General features: G+C 40.0%; 2 protein-coding genes across 8 annotated transcripts in view; one reads left to right on the top strand and one right to left on the bottom strand.

The window, feature by feature from the left end:
* Nucleotides 1–12,733, top strand: part of NPTN (neuroplastin) — a 64,386-nt gene extending 51,653 nt beyond the window's left edge. The window contains exons 6-9 of one of the 3 annotated variants that reach the window (XR_009496063.1): nt 3,012–3,285; nt 3,583–7,908; nt 10,283–10,304; nt 11,118–11,182. Coding sequence is in view for 2 of the 3 variants with exons in the window: in XM_005211382.5 (XP_005211439.2) it covers nt 3,012–3,285; nt 10,283–10,304; nt 11,118–11,178 (357 nt within the window). In the remaining variant the exon portion in view is untranslated. 3 annotated transcript variants of the gene reach the window in all.
* The window catches only part of REC114 (REC114 meiotic recombination protein), a 183,611-nt gene continuing 175,264 nt past the window's right edge, over nt 12,720–21,066 (bottom strand). For 4 of the 5 annotated variants that reach the window (XM_059890776.1, XM_010809032.4, XM_059890778.1 and 1 more), the window contains exons 5-6: nt 15,587–15,664; nt 12,720–12,973 (exon numbers count right to left, since the gene is read on the bottom strand). In XM_059890776.1, coding sequence (XP_059746759.1) covers nt 12,809–12,973; nt 15,587–15,664 — 243 coding nt within the window. In that variant the 3' untranslated portion in view covers nt 12,720–12,808. The remainder of the gene's footprint in view (nt 12,974–15,586; nt 15,665–21,066) is intronic. The other variant, XM_059890777.1, reaches the window with a different exon arrangement.

Below are 21,066 nucleotides of genomic sequence, written 5' to 3'. Positions count from 1 at the left end.
CAAGTTTCTGCAACCTGCCATACTAGCTGTCATGGCTTGGGTCACCCTTTCTGGGGTCATGGTTATATCATGAATTTGAAGGGCACTGATAGTCTCTGCTTAGCATGGAATCCCGACATATGAATTTATTAAAGCTGTCTGGTAAAAGGCTTGGCTGTTTGCCTTCAAGATAAGACACCAAGAAGAGCTAACCCCAGTCTTAAAATTTTACTATTATTCTAGTCCATTTATCCTAGAGAAAATATTGTTCTTGTGGTCTTAATGTATTTTTCTTGATTTTTGGGAAAGGCAAGGCAGTAAGAGCAGTTAATAGTATTATATATTCCCAAAACATATTAAATTACTGATTAGGAATTGAGACAATGTAAGGCAGCCTTAGACATTGGAAATCTGACAGTATCTGCTCCAGAAAAGGTCAGAGGAAACATCTTTTCCAATCTGTGGGATGACTCCTGATGGTATTGGGAGAGTCAAAACTTCAGACTCTTGATTAATGCTTGACCAATCTCCTGTTCTCTCAGATGGGATGTCATACCTTCCTCTCCAGGCTTTGTATGCCTAGAACTCTACTTTTCAGGCATCCTCTTTGATTGTCAGTCTTCAGAATCAGAAGGGACCCTAGAGATCATGTAATCCAGGTTCTTTAGAAAGATTATAAATATTAACCAAGGTAAATTGGTGGTGGAACCACAAAAGTTTCTTCCATATGATAGTACTTTAAAAATACCCTTTGAAATTATAAGCAAGGTGAAAAGACAGCTCTCAGAATGGGAGAAAATAGGAAATGAAACAACTAATAAAGATTAATAAATTAATCTCCAGAATATACACGGCAACTTACGCAGCTCAGTGTCAGAAAAACAACCCAGTCAAAAAGTGGGCAGAAGAACTAAACAGACATTTCTCCAAAGAAGACATAAAGATAGCTAAAGAACACATGAAAAGGTGCTCAACCTTGCTTATTACTAAAGAAATGCAAATCAAAACTACATTGAGGTATCATCTCACACTGGTCAGAATGACCATCATCAAAAAAGTCTACAAGCAGTAAATGCTGGCTGGAGAGGGTGTGGAGAAAAGAGAACCCTCTTGCATTGTTCATGGGGATGCAAACTGATACAGCCACTATGGAAAACAGTATGGAGATTCCTTAAAAAACTAGGAATAAAACTATCATATGACACAGCAATCCCACTACTGGGCATGTACCCTCAGGAAACTAATTGAAAAAGACACATGTACTCCAGTATTCACTGCAGCACTATTTACAATAGCTAAGACATGGAAGCAGTCTAGATGTCCATCAACAGATAATGGATAAAGGAACACATTTGAATCAGTTCTAATGAGGTGGATGAACCTAGAGCCTATTACACAGAGTGAAGTCAGTCAGAAAGACAAATATCATATATTAACACATATATGGAATCTAGAAAGATGATCCTGATGATCCTGTTTGCAGGACAGCAGTGGAAACACAGACATAAAGAACAGACTTATGGTCACAGAGAGGGAGGGAGAGGGTGGGATGACTTGAGAGAGTAGTATTGAAATATATACATTACGTGAAATAGATAGCCAGTGTTAATTTGCTGTATGATGCAGGAAATCCAAAGGCTGGTGCTCTGTGAAACCTAGAGGGGGTAGGATCCAGAGGGAGGTGGGAGGATGGTTTAGAGGGAGGGGACATGTGTATACCAATGACTGATTCATGTTGATGTATGGCAGAAACCATCACAATATTGTAAAGTAACTATCCTCCAGTTGAAAATAAAATTTTAAAAACCCTTTGAAGGCTTGTGGACCAAAGATCATAAGTGAGAAATGTGGAATTAGTGAATGAGTAGAGCAGGTGTTAGAGGAGTTGGCAACTTTTCAAATCCTAGGGTTGACGTTTCACAGAATAACTCTTAATTTTGAAGGCTATTAATTTCTCATTTTAGCAAAACCCATACTTAAATGTAGACATGATTTATGCTATAGCTAGACATCATTCTGGGGATTATATTTACCTTTCTTCTCTACTGTTTCTGGTTACCCTTTAGTTGCCTCATGTGAACTGACACAAGAGTCAGATTTTTCCCCTGCTAGTATGCCATGAGATCAGTGCTGCAAACCTGTTCCAGCTCCACCCAAGCTCCTGGTCATGCTCTCACCCCTGCCTTCCCACACATGCCTGGAGCATTCCTGTCTAGCTTGGTCAGCTCTCCTCTCCCACAATCTAGTTTAAATGTTAGCTCTTCTCCAACTTCCCTTGACTCTTTCCAGCAGTGTCCACTCACTCTGCAGTGTGGCTCTATACATACCCTCTGTTGGCACTTCTTACATGTTCCTGGCACCATCCCTTTGGAGGTCTGGTTCCCTCTGGAGGTCATTTTTATGTCATGCTCTCCCTTTCTCACCTTCCTCTTACGTTAGATATAAAACATGTAGCATATATTCGTAAATATCTCTTGACTAAACTTTCTTTTAACCTTGTAATTCTGAAAGGAAGTGGAAGTTATGAATTTCCTCCATTCTGACTAGTAGCAAGTTCTTAGCATTGTTTCTAGAGGAAGTTTAGGGAAACTTTCCAGAATTCACCAAGTGTGAAGTAGATGTGCTGAATCTGAAGTAATCAAATAGGCCTGATGTTACCGGATACATACCTGACCATGGAGCTCACACCCTTTCTCCATCCTCTTTCTAGTTATGGAGTTCTTATCTGGTGTTTGGAACAACATCCTAGATTAAGTCATGTTTTCTGGGTCTGCAGGGAAGGATGTCCCTTCACGCCATTAAAATTGGAGAAGTCCTGATTCTGCTAGAAGCTTACTGATTGGTTGTTGTTGAGATTGAAGGGAAGTCAGTGATCAAGTATTCAAAGTTCCTTGGACAAAAATGACCCTAGACACTGCTCCCTGATCCCGTTCAGTGTTTTGCTAAGGATGGAGAATAGTCTCACCCTGTGGTGGGCACTAATTCACCTACTCTGATCTTTGTGTGTTCTCACTTTTTCTGCTCCTGACTAGGATATTGTCAATACCTCTGGCCGCTTCATCATCATCAACAGGGAAAATTACACTGAGCTGAGCATCACTAACCTCCAGATCACAGAAGACCCTGGCGAGTATGAATGTAATGCTACCAACTCCATTGGCTCTGTCTCCGTTGTCACCATCCTCAGGGTACGGAGCCACCTGGCCCCACTCTGGCCTTTCTTGGGAATTCTGGCAGAAATCATCATCCTTGTGGTGATCATTGTTGTATATGAAAAGAGGAAGAGGCCAGATGAAGTTCCTGACGGTAAGAGCATCCCTACAAAATAGCTGTAATGTTGGGGCTGGTCCTTGGGGGTGGTTTCCAAGCACCCAAAGAGGACTATAAGGATGTTGGGATTTAGTCCCAAAAGGAGAGAAGGAAAAATTCTTATACTGGTTCCTCATTCCCTACCCCTAAGATTAGCCACTTTGAGCTATAATTACTAGCTCTGTCCTTCTATGTGGGTGTTCTTGAACCCCAGTCCCTTCTGCCCTTCAGGCCCCTTGTGGGGAATGGGCAGTTGTCAGTCTCTTTGTTCAGCTCTGTCCTCCTCCAATACAGATCATCAGGCAGATTGAGCTTGAGGAGAATCCAAGTCAAGCCTAGAAGCCACCCCAAGATCGCAGGCCACCTGGCCTTTTCAGGCAGATTTAAGGTATCTGATTGGTTGTCACATGGTTGCCTGGTATAGCCCCTATAGGTAACTGCACCAGTCCAGTCAAACTGTTCTTGGGAAAAGCCATGGGAACAGGTCACCCTTTGGTTCCCTTGGTTGGCCCCTTCAGAAGGTTTTCAAGGTTCCTGGTGAAGCAGGCCCCTGCCATTTGGCATTTTTGTCTGTCTCACAAAGAATGGTGGAGAGCATCTGACGCATCACCACCCCCAGTTAAACAAATAGCTAAGCAGTACTGCCTGGCGTCCTTGCCCAAGGTGGCACTCTCGGGCTGGCCCACGGTCAGAGAAGGGAGTGAACAATAGCAGCAGAACTACAGCCAATTGTTAGGCATTGGAAAGAACGAGAGTCTTAGATTGATAGACATACTTAGAGTCAGAAAAGGTTATGGAAGTTTTTATGTTTTTTGTTATGGATATTCCATTTCTAACTCTGTGATTGTAATTGGTGGGGGAGACTACTGATTAAGACTTGGACCCATAGTACTTCAGATTCCTAACTAGCTCCGCAGCTCCATCCTCCAGCCCTATAACATCACCAGCAAAAACAAATAATTGACCAGCCAACCATGATCACCACTTGCCTGTCACTGATTGGACTGAAAGAGTGTGCCCCTAGGCTCAGTGGAGGCCAGCTTTGGGTGACGGGGAGGATGTCAACCCCAGTCTGGCTCTTTTGGGCCCATGCTGTGTACTGGAGTGCTGTGCCCTGCCCCAGAGAGCTGTCTGTGTTCTTGTGGCTGGCCAGCAGGATGCACTGCCTGCCATGTGTGTCAGTGGAGAGTGCTAAGGGAGGTCTGGTGCTCCCTTAGAAAGAGTGCAGCCCTGAAGGCATGCCAGTGGCTTCAGGTTCTCTGGAAGGACATGTCTGAGAGCAGCAGCCACCTCTCCTTTTCCTCTTTGCTCAGCAGCTCCTCAGTCTCTTTGCTTGCACTCGGTAGAGGGAGGATTGTAGTGAGGTTGGTGACAAGGTGTTTTGTTGAAACTAACAGTGTATTTGGATTTCCATCCAAGTGTACATTTAGCAATGAACTAGATGGAGGAATGGGATGGACTCAGCTGGAAGCAGACGGGCCTTTGTAAATTCCTGGGCTTGTTTCTGTGTAACTAAGAGTTTCCTGGGATTTTTTACTTTCCTTCTCTTGGGTCCACAGAACTGCTATTCTGTGAAGTACAACTGCTTTCTTAGGCTTATCGTGTATGAGTAATGCTTGTTTCTCGAAATTTCTCTTTCTTATTACAAATTAGGACTTCCAAAGCAGAGTACCTATGTTTAGATCTGAGAGTAAAGGGAAAGAGTTGGCTGTCAGTGTGTTTCCACTGTTGGCTTACTAGGAGTGGTTTTGTCTTACTCCTGAAAAGAGCCTTTTCATTCCCTCTGAATGGTTTTGCTTTGTTAAATATCACCTTTCTTGGCTTCTGTTTTGGAAAGGTTGAGATGCAAAAAGTCCGTAGAAAAAGGTAAAAATAGCTTAAAAACTTGATTTTTTGACTTTTAAGACAAGGCTGGCTGCCCCTCTATTGGCAGAGTGACACATTGGCTTAGCCTGTCCCTGTCAGAGATTCGAGTCATTTTTGCAGGAAGCCATTTCACTTAGCAGGTTGCTGTCCCAGCATGTATGGAAGACCTCAGTGCTAACCTGAGAATGGTTAGCATTAATTCTGACAGCTGCAAGCACCTGCCCAAGGCAGCAGCTATCTTTTTTGTAAGAGCTCTATGGCTGTTGAACACAAATGGGGATGAGTTTCTGATAAGAGACATCTGTGGCCAGCAAAACTCATGAACAGCTTCCTAAGGGGAAAATACTTCTTTTAAGATAATTATTATGGAGAGTGAATGAATCCTATGTAAGAGATGACTGCAGGGTAAGTGCAAAGTAAAACCTTCTTGCTCTAGTGTCTTAGAAAAATGCTGTAATGCAAGCAGCTTTTAACTTTGTTGTTGTTGAATTGGTGTGAAAAATCTGGGATACTGGGATTATTGCAGTGTTTGCCTTCTCTCCATTCCCCTCCTGATAGCCAGCACGGTCCAGGCTCCGTTCTGTCATGTCCCTTGCCCTTGCTTGAGCATTTCCATCCCATAGTTTTCTCCTTTGTCTTCCTCCCTCTTTTTCTCAGACTCCTCCCTATTCCTGCCCTCCCCTTTTTTCTTTTCTTCTGGAAGTAATTTTTTAAAAAAAGTTCCTCCATGACTTTTCCTTATGCTGTGTCTTTTTCTTCTTTAGCCAGTTTCCCCTCAACTCCTGTGCAATTCACAAGAGCAAACTCACCTCATGTGCTTTCCTCCCATCTTCCCTGCCTCAGATTTACATACAGATATATGCATACACTCCTTTGGGGAATGAATGAAGAGGTACATTATACCTGATACAGATTTGGGATTTTAGAGGTGATAAATTTTTTACCTATCAAATGACCATTCATAGCTCTGTGTATTTATACCATTGTGAAAAAAAATTTTTTTTTTTTTTTTTTTAAGAGGCCTGACATGCTTTTTCTCTGCCAATGGGTATACTGTTATCAAGATACAGCAATAATGTATTTCTAACTCAGCCTTTTTTATGTGAAAAAAGTTTATATAAAGGTCATAGTATTCATATTTGGGCAGTTTGTGAGTTTTTGGTAACTCAGCACTATATTAGAAAAGCACTAAGGGAATAATACAAAAGTATAAAAACACACGAATTTCAACTTACATAGTTCAGGCTATGTTTCACTAGAAAAGCAAATACTGCTTTAGAAAATACTTAGGGTTAAGGTTTAGCTGCTTTCTAGGTAAAGAAAAAGGCCCATGACTTTTTGTCTACTAGAAAAAGTAGAGCATTTTTGGGACATTTTGTAAGTGAAACTTATATCTAAATCTCCTAGGTCCCTATTATAGTGTCTTTGAGGATTAGTGCCCCAGTAGGTTGTCTTGTACGTAGATTATCTGCTTGTCACCTTTTACTGTCAATATTTTTAGTAACAGATGAGTCATGGAGCCAGGTGAGGGCTTTGTTTTTTGTTTACACACCTCCTGACTACATTCTTTGAAAATGTTAGATGATATTTCTCTAAAAAGACTAAATACAACTAGCATCCCTCTAGTCTTCCATCCACCTTACTGCTGGACACATGTTTGAGCACACCTTGTGGGTTGGTTCCCTGCTGACTGAACCCAGAGGGTGATGAGAGTGTGCTTTCAGCTCTCTCCCCAGTACCCTGAGGAGATGGGGAGTGAGCCTGCTCAGTTGTTGGGGCCTTCAGTTCTACTGCACATTTTACTGACCTTTAATGAAAACAGAAGCTGATTTAAGAAAAGTGCTGGCATCAAAAAGAGTTTTCTACATTCACCATTAGGGAGATAACCTTTATAAGCAAGTATAGGCACTTTTCCTTTAAGTTACTGGTACAAAAAATATTTGCAGTTTTGTGGGAACCATTTTTAGTGGCTGTGATGTATCCAAACTCAGACACTTCAGAATTAAGAGCTAGTCTAATGTGCCAAAATCAGTTAGATGATCAAAACATTGGTAGCATATGAAGTTTTACAAAGGCCAGGAATGTTGGGAAAGAAATACGAATTTTAAAAATGATATGCAAAACACATGTTGTCTCTTAACCAGGGGTCATCTGAGCCAGTCACAAGTTACCTTATGAAGAAAATATAATAAGACTGAACAAGGAAGCAAATTGGAAGTAATTGTTAATCTTCCTTGGATTTTGTGCTACTCTGCTGAGATCTGGCAAAATTTAAGTGGTTTTAGAAACCATAAAAACTCATCCTCAGTGAGATGAGGCAGTGAAAAAGCAGCCTTGACCAATCAACTCATTTTGACCTTAAAGCCATCTTTTTTGAGATGGTGGTATATCAAGCAAGCTGCTATTTACTAGGCATCGCAGAGCACCCTTCCAGATTCTGGGGCAATGTAGGGGAAAGGGAGTGAGGGTTCTAGTGCATTCGATTGGGTAGACAGCACTCAGCAGAATCAGTGTGTGCAACAGCCCCACCAGGAACTTCACTCATAAGATGGATTCCAGAAGCATCTTGTTTCCATTATCCCCCAGCCCTCTTCCTCTCATCTAGTCAGTGGCTGTAATACCCAGCTGGAGAGAATAGTCATTGTTTAAGTGGCTGTCTTTTGGCCTGAGGGTTTGGGGGTATGTTGATACTTGTCGGTTACTATGACTTCTTTTTTTTCCCCCTCAATTGCATCAAACCCTTAAAACATGGTGGTAAGTGAGTGATATGCATGCTTTTGGAGTTTGTTTAATCTCCGCTTCAGTCTATACGATGCACAGTTCATAATGTTAACACTTTTCTTCAAGTTTACTTCATTCACTTTCACAACTAATTTGGATTTCAGTTTGCTGTTTAATCCTCATTTACTTTAATTTTCGTACCTTTTTTCTGTAGTTCTGTTCTTTCCCTCTCTTCCGATTTCCCTGTTAGAGGTCAAGTTGTTATTTTGTTTGACCTGTAAAGAGAGAGTGGTACTGCAGATAGTGGTTCAGGTTAGGGAAATGGGAGACTTGAGGCTCTTTGTTCCTTGTAAATGTGAAAGTGAATTTGGGGAGAGAGATGAAGGGGCTGTGAGATGTAGACACTGTTGTGAACAGCAGCTGCTCCCACTTGCAGGCATGGTGGCAGCTACACCAGAGCCACTCTTGCTAAAACCCCTTCATGCAGCCCTTTGCACGTTAATCGGCTTGTTGGGCTGGGAAATGACGTTATTAATCAGGCACCAGCGTGTACATACATCCGCATTACTGAAGAAAGAAAAGCTCATGGTGTGAAGTGCTTCGGTTGGTGCTGACAGCGTCACGCTTTGAAAAGATGAGCTTGGCGATCGCGATTCCCTCTCCCCTGCTTTTTTTCCTCTTAAAATTGGGAGTAGATTGGTGGTATTCTTGAATCAGCTATCTTGCTTTAGAATTCTGTGTTTTCGGGTACACAGCCAGAGCACTAAAAATACTTCTAAGTCTGCTCCTGCCAGTCCCTGCAGTGCTTCGTTCCTAGCATGTAGCTGAGCTGGCGTGGCCGGGACGCTGAGAGCGTTGGGCGGTTGCGCTGAGGGAGGATCCAGGCCAGGCTCGTGTGTCTCAGTGCCCGATGCATCTCTGTACAACTCCACCGTATAACAGCGCACAGCTGTCTTGGGTGTCTAAGTCTTAGTTCGTTCTCTGTACTGTTCAATAGTGTGTTGTTTTTAGTAGTAGAATCCTGTGGACACTGGTGTGTCACTAGCCTATTGTTTTGGCTGATAAGTCATTGGTTTGTGGTTAGTTTTGTTTCCGTTTTTGTTATTTTTTGTTATTTTTTGTTATTTTTTTTTTGAAATCCTTTTTGCTCCAGTCACTGTGTGTGCTGGCGGTGGCTTTGCCTCTCCGTTGCCTCGAAGGAACAGGTGGAGCAATGTCTCCCTCTGACAGACATTACTCCTGACGTGTGCTCCTGCAGATGCCTACACTGAGACTGTAATCTCCATAACTGCTTCATGTGCACCAAGCCCCCTTGTGGAATCCTGCTGAGAGTTTTTCTAGAAGCCTTCAGTTCTGAATCATTTAGTCTCCCGGACTTTTGTAAAATAAAAAGAAACTAAGAGCACTTAACTTGTTCCCCCACCTTTATGGGCCTTTAAAAAAATCTTGTGTGTCTGTGTATATATATATATACACACACACACACATATACACACACACATGTATAACCCTTACTAAAGGGGACCAAGTTGCCCTTAGTTGAAACAGGGAAGAAAAACTTGGTAAATCAGAATCAGAAAATACCAATTTAAGAAGGCACTTAAACTCAGAAAATGTAAGTGTTTTGATTAAAAAAAAAAAAAAAAAGAGAGATAACTCATGGCTCATCTGGGTTCAGGTTCTGGTTTTGGCCAGGGCATAAGAATGAGCCTGTTTTTCTGTCTGAAGTCTTTTCTAGAGGGATGTCAGCACTACTCAGCTTTCTCTGGTCTGTCACAGAACATCTTCTGGTCTGCATACACTTGCTGCTGGCACAGCCCAGCCTGACTGACCCACTATTAGGTTGAACTGTTGTGGCTTCCTCTATCTTATTCTCCAGACTACAGACTCTCGTAAAGATTACAGAACAGCAAGAACAGTGTCCTGTGGGGAAGAGAGGATGTGTGGCTAAACGTGTGGCACATACACATCCATCTTACATTGCAGGATTGAGTCAGAACTATGCATGCATTCACCACAAGAAAACAAACAGCAGGATTTTACAACTGAAATGTTGGTTTGTCTTCTCATCTATTTAAGAGTGAACCACTGGAACTTGGGGACAAGATGAGTATAATAATATTGCAGCCTATCTGTCCGCTACAGTTGCAGTTTTTCATGACAAGCATTCAAAGTGTTAACTAAAACCATTGAAACAACATACCTGCCATTAAAAACCTGAATCTAGAAATAACAACTCCATGAGTGTTTTGCACCTCCAGATGGAATGGCCTTGAATAAATGCTATGAATAGCCATGTTTGCCACTTGCTGTTTGCTGTTTTATTAACCCTGATGCAGAGTCTCACAGTTTTCTCCCTTCTTCTCCTGTCTCTCAATGGATTATTAAAACCTGGATACCTGTGTAGACGATGAACCAGCTGGGCCAATGTAAGTACTTTGTTGGACTTTGGTTCAGTAGTTTCTGGTTGGGTTATTTTATATTTGCAGTTTAATTAAAGGGCATAGCTAAGATTGTAGGGGAAGACAGTGAGTGGAAAGCAATGTTGCAGTGTAGACTTCTTAGCTGGACATGGAGCTGACTGATAGCCCTTTGATTCCCAGGACAGGCTGTACACTTTTGTTCTTAGTAGCAATATAAAGTGGAATACCATGCAAAAAAAATGTTTAAAATTTTGCACACCCCATATGTTTAAATTGATACTGTGGGGGAAATGACCATTGTATCTGAGGCTTCAGGTTTTGTTCAAGCTAGACTATAGCACGGATAAACTGCCTGGCTCCGTTAAATGGTGGGTATTCAAGAGAGACAAAACTACAAATTTCAAATCAGTCCAAGATTTGCACTCTTCCCTAGAGCTGGGGACTAAGAAGTCAGAGGCAGAAGTGTGCCCAAATTAGTTAAGTGCCAGAGAGCACAGCACTGCCTGTATATAATTAAGAGACGAGACGAGACAGTGGTGTTACGTAGAGAAAAAACTAATCACTCGCTTTTGTCATAGTTTATAAATCAAAGCCCATGTTACCTGGGTATTATCTGCCTTGGGAGTCAAAAGGATCAATTAAGGTTGTAGGCACTTTACACAGGGTGTATTAATTTTGTATTAATATCGTGCAGTAAAATTTCTTACTATACCAGGGATGGCAGTAAGTGAAAGAGTCCCTGTATTTCCATGTGTTGTACTTTGAAAAGTTGCTACTGAGCTTGAGTTTAACTCTTGTAATGCAATTTTTCCTCCAAAGGAAAACCAACTCTACCAACAATCACAAAGATAAAAACTTGCGCCAGAGAAACACAAATTAAATACTACTTATAATGTAAGTATGGACTTCTAACTTTAGAAGTTTTAAGTTAGATTCAAATGAATGTGCCTCTTTTGACTTTATCACAAAGTCTTCAATAGCTGATGTTATGTTGCAAGATTTTTCAGTTGATTTCAGAGCTTCCAATACTGATGGAACAAGTTGTCTGTCCAGTGAAGCAGCTGGAAAGGAACATTTTCAGCTGAGTTGTAAAACATAGATGCTTTTCAGAGTGTGTATGATGTTTCAAAGCATCACCTTACCACTTTACTTCTTTAAAAAGAGGTAAAAGTTAAATTGTCACCTTCTTAGGTGGATTATTCCTGAGGCCAGTTGGTCCCACTTTGCTTGTGGGGGCAAGGCAGAAATGGTGGCCAGGCCCAGCTGGGCCAGAGTGCCTGCTGCTTAGGCACATGGAGATCAGAATTTCACACCACATCCCTGAGCATGCTGTTTGAACCAAAGCTTTATGTGGTGCTTGGTGTCCTATTAAGTAATAGTGCATGTTCCCTTTTAATTTCTACTTTCTTCACAGATCTTTAGGTTCCTGAAACTGGTGGCAACATGACCTGCTAAATTTTCTGCTTGGACCTCTTTGGTTCTTTCCCCTTTCAAGTGAGCAGCACCATGACGACTGTCTAAAGCATGCCTTATTTAGCCTCTCCTGTAAGGGTGATCTAGCCAGGTACATTTTAAACAATGCTTCAGTGTAGAAGGTGTAAACTATTTTGGGCTTGATGTGCTGTGAATGTTGCTTTTATTTTATTTTTTTGTTAAAATATTTAAATAGAAGTGAAAAGGTGACCCCTGAGGGTCAGATCATGCATGCGCCATTTTTTACTTAATGCAGCTGTTAAATTGGCAAAGCTCTAAAATGCACTGCTGCCATCTAGTGATACATTTTTGTAAAGTTCCGCAAAACATACAGATATATACAGTATATAAATATATATATATATATATTTATATTTTTTGGGGTGGGAGAAATCCAAAATAAATGCTTGTTTCATTTTTAAGCTGCTGATACTCATTCCTTATTGTATGTTGTCAGATGAGGAAACTGTTCAGTTCTGGTACATAAAGATGAGTAATATAAACTGAAATCTATAATTTTAAGGGCTTAACATGACTTTGATAAGAAGCTGGAACAATTCACTGAATGGATATAATGAATTACAGTATATATGTATGATTGCTTTTAAAATGATTATTTTTTTTCTTTTGTTAAATCATGTAAATTCCTAAATCCTTTTGCACTGATGTGTTAAAACCTAATTGTACATTGAGTTAAGGCAAACTTTTATAATTTACCTTTTGTTTTCAATGATCTTGAAATGTTAAAGCATGGTATTCTATGCAACTAGTTATTCTTTGAGGTTGACACTGTATTTTTTCATTGATTGAGTGTAGATTTTCACACCCAGCAGGGGTCTCACGCGGTGCGTAATTGGTAGATGCATGTACTTGTGTTTTGTGTAATTGCTGAAGTGCAATGATGTAAAAAGTGGATTCACCTGTTTTTAAAAATAAAACTGATAAAAGGTGTTGGAATAATACTCTTTATTCTCTATAATCTTAGGAGGAAGCATTTTTTTCCCCATTACTCCCAATTTCTGTAGATACACAGAATGTTAACCACTCAGCCCTGTCAGCTTTTTTAGTTCCTTTTCCACTTCTTCCACAAATGCCGGGAAGTTCTGATCCATGAGGCACAAGCGTAGAAAGGGGCCTAACCCTTCCGCATTCCATGCAGATCGTTCATAAACAAGTGGCAGCTCCTCTGATGCCATGAGAGACTGTGGGGATTCCAAAAGAGTAGTTTATTAGAGATTACAGGGGAAAGCAACAGCCTGAGTACTAGAACACAGAAAAACTGCCTTAAGGTAAGATTTGGGAAGTAAGACACCAAAAATTAGTGTTAATTAGCTTTGCAAGTTCCTTTACATAATGTTTCTAAATATACATACAAAGTGAGGTAAACTTGTATCCTTAAGTATTTCAAGTATACTAATAAAGTGATTTGCAAAGATACTGACTGCTTTAATGAAGAGTACAGTGCTGATTAAGTTTGTAGATTGAGAAGTCTTATCAATGAATGAACTCCACTTAGTTCATCCATCCCACCTAATAGGTGGAAGAATGGGTGTGAGCTGTTCATCATATGGAAATTGGGTTCTGAATGTAATAAATAGGTTACAAACTGACTATCCCAAGGACACAGCTTGCTGTCTTTCTCTGGTTCTGTCCATGAGGCTTGACAAGTAGAGGCCTGTGTCCATTGCTACAATCACGGCAGAACATTTCCATCACCCCCAGAAATTCCCTCACTGCTATCTACTCTTAAGGTCAAACCCTCAACTCTTAGCAACTATGATCAGTCCTCCATACTGTATATAGTTTTGGCTTTTCCGGAATGTCATATAAACGATGTCATATACTACTGCACGTTTTTCACATCCTTATTTGTCATCTCTGTCTTCTTTGGTAACCTGTAGTATTTTAAAGTCAGTTGACTAAGCTGCCAATATTTAAACATTAGGAGAGTTCAAAACAAAGTCTGACCATGCTTGGCAGTTTGGAAGATTAGGCAAAAGATGCACCGACCCAAGCAACGAAGACGGCTTCAGCTGTGTGTGTGGTCCACCTGCTTCTGAGCCTTGCCTTAGCCTTCTTACTCACTCCTCATGTTAATTCTGCTAGGTAGGTAGGTTTTCTACCCTTTCCATGGACTGCATGGTTTGGTGTATATGTATATAGTTGACATTTCTCAAGGAACTATCTATAATAGAAACTGACTTTTCTAAATTCAAACCAGCTTTTCAGACTATCTAAAGGTAGAAAGAAGGAAATGAAAGTCATATGAAGCCCTGTTCTCCAGCAAGAGCCACTATTAACATGGTAGTGTATCTCCTTTCAAACTTATTTTGTGTGTATGTCTTTACTACAAAAGTCAAATCATGTGTGCTGTTTTGTAGCCTTTAAAAAACAATGAACTATGAATATCTTCCAATGTCAACAGATTAAGACAGACATCACTTTTTATTGACTATATTTTATCTCATTTATGGTTATGGTACTTTTTAACCACTCAGTATCCCATTAGTGAATAATTGTTTCCTATTTTGTTACTATTAAAATTACTGAAAAACATCTTTGTATGTATATTTGTGTAGATGAAATGGTATTATAGGTAATAAGATATTAAATTTTATCTACATTGCTAAATTGCTTTCAAAGAATTTTACCAATTTATAGTCAAAGAATGACTTGTTTAGAAGGTTATAGCAAACAAGTAACATATCTGAGCTTCTAGCCTGATGCTTTTTCTTTATACATGGTTCTTCTATATAATGTAAATAAACTCAGTCGAGGTTCATCTTTTATAGCAACTGATACTTCCCGAATAAGGATATCACACCCTGCTCTGCTCATGCTTTTCTGTGGCTTAGTCACTCTGATTCAGTTAACCTGTAATCCTGGTGCAGATACAAGGCTACAGACTGGGAACTATGAAGTCTGTCCTGCTTCTGGACAATGAGGTTTCTAAATTTTTTCTGTCATAGTTGCTGACTTACTGAAAGACATGAATTCTTATTTAGTCTTCTTACTTTTCAGGTTTTAAAATCTGTGATTGCCCATTTATTTTGCGTGAGTGGTGTGCCAGGTGGAGAAAACACCCATATCTTCTTCTTACACCACTGTTAGCACAGTTTAATAGATAAAGTAGAAAGGAAATTTATTAAAATTGGATATTGATGAATTCCATGCAGAATTTTAGGGAAAGCCTAAACTGTTGGCTGAGAACCTGCTGTGTAAAAGCACAGCAGGGAATGCAGTGAGGAGGAGACCAGCCTCAGGAACCCTGAGCCTGAATGAATAGTTCTGCAGGAGTGTTTGGTAACAGCAAAATTCAAGTGGAGAGGCCACGTGCAAAAGCAGTTCTGTGGTAAGAGCAGAGTCTTCCTGGGGCTCCATACATCCTTAACCTGAGATCCTCACACTGAAGATCTGCCCCTACAGAAACTATGGTTGATCCAACTTAAAATTCATATTGATATTTGTCTTAAAAGAGTTTCCAAATTTCATTTCCAAAGTTAAACTGAAATTCTTAGCTTCATTCCTCTTTTAGGAAGGTGGTGAATAAATTCTTTATCTCATGCATTTAAAGTCTAACATTATAGACCACTTTCTGTCTTTTATTTCCTCAGGAAGACAGTTCTTCAGTATGTGCCATCATGTCTAATCTCACAACAAGGATAGGTGGAAATGGCCTGTCTCTGTCTTTATCGTCTTCTATAGTAACATTTTAAGTTACTGTTCTAGAACAGTGGATTGAACAGAGGGATACAAAATTCTTCGGGATCACTGTTTTTCCTGACATGAAAACTGAATATGGAAATAGGCCCTACCTGAGCTAACCAGGCCACTGAGGTCCTTCCTCCTGGACTGCTTGTGCCAGCCGGTACCCACTGCTGCTGCTCTGAGTTCTGCAGTGAAACAACGTGCAATTAGGAGACTGGCTGAACATAGTCATAAATTCCGTAGGCCATTGAAAAAGTGGAACACATGCATTAATGTTAAAAGAAAGAAAATCAGTAAAGGTACTAAAGTCATTGTTGGTGTAGTCTGTCCTGGTTTAAGGTTGGCTGTTAACCTGATTTGCCACAGCAGAGATACAGAGATAAAATTTGAGGCGCCTGCTCTGTGCCTGGTGTTCCTTAGGTCTCACAGGCTGGTAGTGCCTTTTCCTGCCTGATGCCGTGGCATACTTCTGTCTTAAAAGGCCCAGCCCAGGACCGTGTGCTGGTACTGCAGGGCAGTGGACATTGCCCAGCTTCTGATAATCATGATTTGTCACCTTCTATAAATTATTACTCGGGTAATATACATGTTCCTTGTAGAAAAGCAAAATGGGGGCAGGGGGAACACTATAGTTGCAAGATAACAATATCTTGTAACTTTAAAAAAAAATCTCATTTTAGACATTCTGAGGTTATGAATAAGTTCTTCTGTTAGTAAATTCCTAGATATATTCATTCAACAATGTTTGTGTCTACTGTGCACTAGACACTGGGAGGAAAAAGGGAAGGGAGCCACAGAAAATAAGGTAGAGAGAGGTCTGGTCCGCAAGAACCAACAACCCAGTAAGAATCTAACAAGTAAAACAACTTGAATGCAACTGAGGAAGTGCTGGCATGGAGGGGAGTATAAGACTTCAGGCTTGCAGTAGAGGGCAGTACAGGAAGGGTGTGTGTGTTAATAAGCATGAGGGGTAGGAATGCTCCAGAGCCCGAGCTACTTCTTACGGGAGGGGCTGTTCTTGAGCAGAACTCAGGATGTTTTCTAGGCAAACAGAATGAACAAGGTGTAGGAGAAAGCCTGGAGGCATAAGAGGCTGCTTCTACCTAAAAACAAAAACTTCTCCAAGAGCCCCACCACTCTTCGTTCCTAGCCACATGTCTGCAGGCTTAGTTGTATTCTGGATAGCAGTGGTACTTATAGTACTAATAATCTCCAGACAGTTGAGCTGGTGGTATCACACGGAGAATCCAAGGCCCTCCCTGGAGGGTGTGTATCAGCAGTATGTTCTGACTGCTAAAGTAAATGTCCTGCTAATTTCAGTGGGTGTTAGAAGAAATGTGTATCTGGAGGCATCAAAAATGGGGTGGTGGGACAGAGAGGAAGAAAAGAACAAAGGAAAGAAAACTAGTCAGGAATACTAAATAAAAATGAGCTAAAAGGTAAGGAGCTTTACTGAATCTGGAATCCTTAGGCAAACCCCATTTTCCCTCATCCAGAAAAGTCCGATTCCACTGCCTGATATTTCTTCCAGCTCTAAGGTTTTCCTAGGAGACATCAGTTCAGCTCACACCATGTTTTTCAAACAACTAGGAAAGACTAACCAAAATTCATATGCCACATACACTGATCTACAGCCAAGTGTGATGGAAGCAGTGGAAGTCAGCTGGACAGTCCTCCACCTAAGTGTACACAGATGGCAGGTTCTATGCACACAGGAACGAGCCCTTGGCTGCCACCTCCTGGACTTCTAGTGCTAACAGAGGAGGAGCTAGGAACTGTCATAGGCTGGATTGCCTCAGAAGCCCTCAGGTTGAAGAAACACCTGGTTAGGCCACAATTAGCAAAATTACAAGGCAGAGGCAAGACAGGAAGTGAATCAAGAACTTGAAATAAAAAGATATGGAAAAACCCCTAATTTGCAAAAAAAAAAAAAAAAAAGAACAACTATTTTAGACAAAAGTAATACAAGTACTGGGAAAAAGACACCTGAATGAGGAGACCGGCAAGATGACTAAAGCTTGGCCAGAGCTTGCACCTCGAGCTGGATTCTGAAAAAGGGAGCATGATACCAAATTTGAACAGCGGCAGCTGAGGACAAGCCTTAGGAGTTTTCATCTCCTGCTCTGCAGCCTCAGACACTCCATCTCACTATGGCCTTGCTGATTGGTGAGTGCTAACCCTTGATAATAAAAGACTGACTGGTATGCTTATTTGTTCACCTGCAAAGCAAAAGAGATCTGAAAAGGTAACATGACCGGCAGTAATAATGAATCATCTTACTTAAGTATTTGCCAGGGTGCTTTATAGACACAATTTCAGTCTCACCACGTGGTAAGTGACTTGCATGAGAACACATAGCTACTAACAGGGCAAGGATTCAAACCTAAATCCATTTGGATTCCAAAGCCTATGGTCTTTGGACATAGTGTAGAGCACAGCACTCTACACCTCATCCACCCAGAACACCAAACTACAGATCCAAGGAGGCCTTGAATACAGAATCAAGAAGAGACATGAACATTTTCTAGCCACTTTGGGGATATTTCTACCTAGGTGTTTGGGATGAGCTTAAATAGAGAGCCAGGGCCTTCAGCTGCCACTGTAGTTAACGACCCACGGCCTACTTTAAGGTACTGTCTCAGTTTTTCTTTTCATATTTAGATAATAGTATTTAGGTTCTACCCTGATGTGTGTGTATCTTTACTATATGTATGTCATGTATATCATTACCTTTATAGCGCATTCTAGACCTAGTTCCCAAATTTGGGGACCCTGTTTGGTTCCTGTTGCACCCCATGCGTGCACTGGGTACTATAAGCTCAGTCTAATAGCTGGTCAGTGACACCTACAAAGAAAGGCGATCTATTTAAGGGGTAAAGGATCGTAAGCAACAAAGTATCTTATAATAAGCCATATCATTCCATTTTTAGAGAGGGGATTCTTAATAGAAGCTGATGAGGCAAAATGTTTTAAATTAGATCCAGTGTTTGTAAGAAAACCAGCTTTAGTGTTAAGACATGTTCACAAAAAGTCATGCAGGAACAAAGGGGAAGAATTCTAAAACATTAATATGGCAAACTAAATACAATCAAAGGGAAACCATACAGTACTTGTTTAAAGAAAAACATTTTATGATAAATAATATAAAATCTGTTTGCCCCAGATACGCTATGAAAAGAAAGTTGGTGATAAAACAGTAAAAATGAATTGTCTTGGCCCAGTTAGTTTAAGGGGAACTTACAGGATGAAGTAATGGAAAGCCAGGTTTGGAAAGTCATTGCTCAAAATAGAAAATAAAAAACCCAGCCTGAAACTGGAATTTCATCCTAAGAGCAGAGGTAGCTTATGCTAGCAGCATGTGGGACTCTGCCAATGAAATGCTTGAAGATGTACCTGCAGGAGAAATTCTGTAACTTATTCTCAAAAGTTTTATCACAAGACTTCTTTACATTCCTACAAACTACTGAGGCCCTCAGACAGCTTTTGAGTTACATCTATTTGATATTTATATGTTAGGAATTAAAACAAGTTTTAAATATTCATTTAAAATTATAAATCCATTATATGTTAGTATTAAAAACATTTTAATGAAAATAACTTTCCTAACAAAAATACAATTTTTGCAATTCTCTTTTAATATCTAGCTGGACTCATATTTCTCAATCTGACAACATGTTGCTTTGGTTGAAATACATAAAATCTGGCTTCATACAGATATATAGATGGAAAAAGTTATTTTTTAAAAATGTTTTTCAGCTAATTGTGGATACTCTTTGGTCTCACATCAAAATTCAACAAATGATTAAAGGCTAATTTCAACACAGAATCTTAAATCATAGCAATGAGCTTTTTATACTCTTGTTATAAAACAACAAAATAAAGAAGATTCTTTGGTCTGCAGAATCTCTGGACTGGTTTCCATAGCAGTTGTACCGGTTTACATTCCCACCAAGAGCACACCAAGGGTTCCCTTTTCTCCATGCCTTGTCTTTGACAACAGCCACTTTGATAGGTGTGAGGATATCTCATTGCGGTTTTGATTTGCATTTCCCTGATGATAAGTGACGCTAAGCATCTTTTCATGTGTCTGTTAGCTATCTGTTTTGTCTTTGGAAAAATGTCTATTCAAGGCCCTCCGTCCATTTTATAATTTTTTTTTAATGTTGATTTGTATGAGTTCTTTTGAATATTTTGAATAGTAACCCTTTATCAGATATACCATTTGCAAATATCTTCTCCCATTCAGTAAGCAGCCTTTTTTATTTTGTTAATAGCTTCCCTTGCTGTGCAACAGTGATCACAAAAAACAGTGACTTTTTTTTTTTAGTTTTGCTTTTATTTCCCTTGCTTGAGGAGATCCATAAAAATATTGCCAAGATGTCAAAAAGTGTACTGCCTATGTTTTCTTCTAGGAGTTTTGTGGTTTCAGGTCTTACATTTAAGTCTTTAATCCCTTTTGATTTTATTTTTGTATGATTTTATATGATATGAGAAAGTCCAGTTTTCCCCAACACTGTTTATTGAAGAGAAATTAAAAAAAAAAAAAAAACAGGACTAGCATATGATACAGTAATCGCACTTCTGGGTACTTTTCCAAAGAAAATGAAAACATTCAAAAAGATATATGCACCCCTGTGTTCACTGCAGCAATATTCACAGTAGCCAGGATGTGGGAGCAGATTAACCCTAAGTGTCTATTGATAGATAACTGGATAAAGAGAATGTGGTATTATTCAGCCATAAAAAAGATCTTGTCACTTGTGACAAAATGGATGGACTTAGAAGGTATTACGCTAAGTGAAGTAAATCAGAGAAAGACAAGTACTGTATGATTTCACTTATATGGACATTAAAAGGCATGGATAAACAACTAGACTCATAGATACAGAGAATAAACAGATGGTTGCTAGAGGAGAGGGGAATGGGAACAGTAAAATAGAGAAACAGGTGAGGGAAGTTAACAGGTACAAAAACAAACCGAATCCAGTGATGTAGCGCACACTTTGGATCCTTCATCCGTGCATGGTTCTGCAGCACAGGTCTTCCACATGTTGAAAGATTTTGTGATGTACTTATTTTAAAAATCATGTTCGTTACCAGTACCATCAAGAAAGTCTTCTGGGTTAGGAAGCTGTGAAGCTCAAGTGGCAGGTACAAGTTTTTCAAGATTCTAATTTTCACTTGGAAAGGTTATTTCATCATTGTCAATAAATACTATCAATTGTTTTCCTGAAGTACTTTTCTTGTAGTTACTTGAAGTAACTACATTCACTTGAGAAAATGTCCACCAGCCACCCAAATCTAATCATAGTTCGTCTGTTGTTAAGTAATAATGGTGTTCCATAAAGAGAAGCTGGTGCTGTCATACAGGTGCTTTCCTAGGAGAAAGCCATCGTGCTGCAGAACGCAGATGGTTTTGTTAGTTGGTTCTTACTGCAGTGACAGTGAAGAAAGAACATGACTATTGGTACGGCTAGATGCCACTGCCGTGATCTATGCTAAGGTGACAGCAGCTTTGCTCACAATGTTTCTGTTCCATTAAATAACAAGTATCAATACAGGAAAAAGGACAAATAATATGTGAATG

The sequence above is a fragment of the Bos taurus genome, chromosome 10 (assembly GCF_002263795.3).
Source record: "Bos taurus isolate L1 Dominette 01449 registration number 42190680 breed Hereford chromosome 10, ARS-UCD2.0, whole genome shotgun sequence".
In the NCBI taxonomy this organism is placed as follows: Eukaryota; Metazoa; Chordata; class Mammalia; order Artiodactyla; family Bovidae; genus Bos; species Bos taurus.
This window is presented reverse-complemented; position numbering and strand designations above follow the sequence as displayed.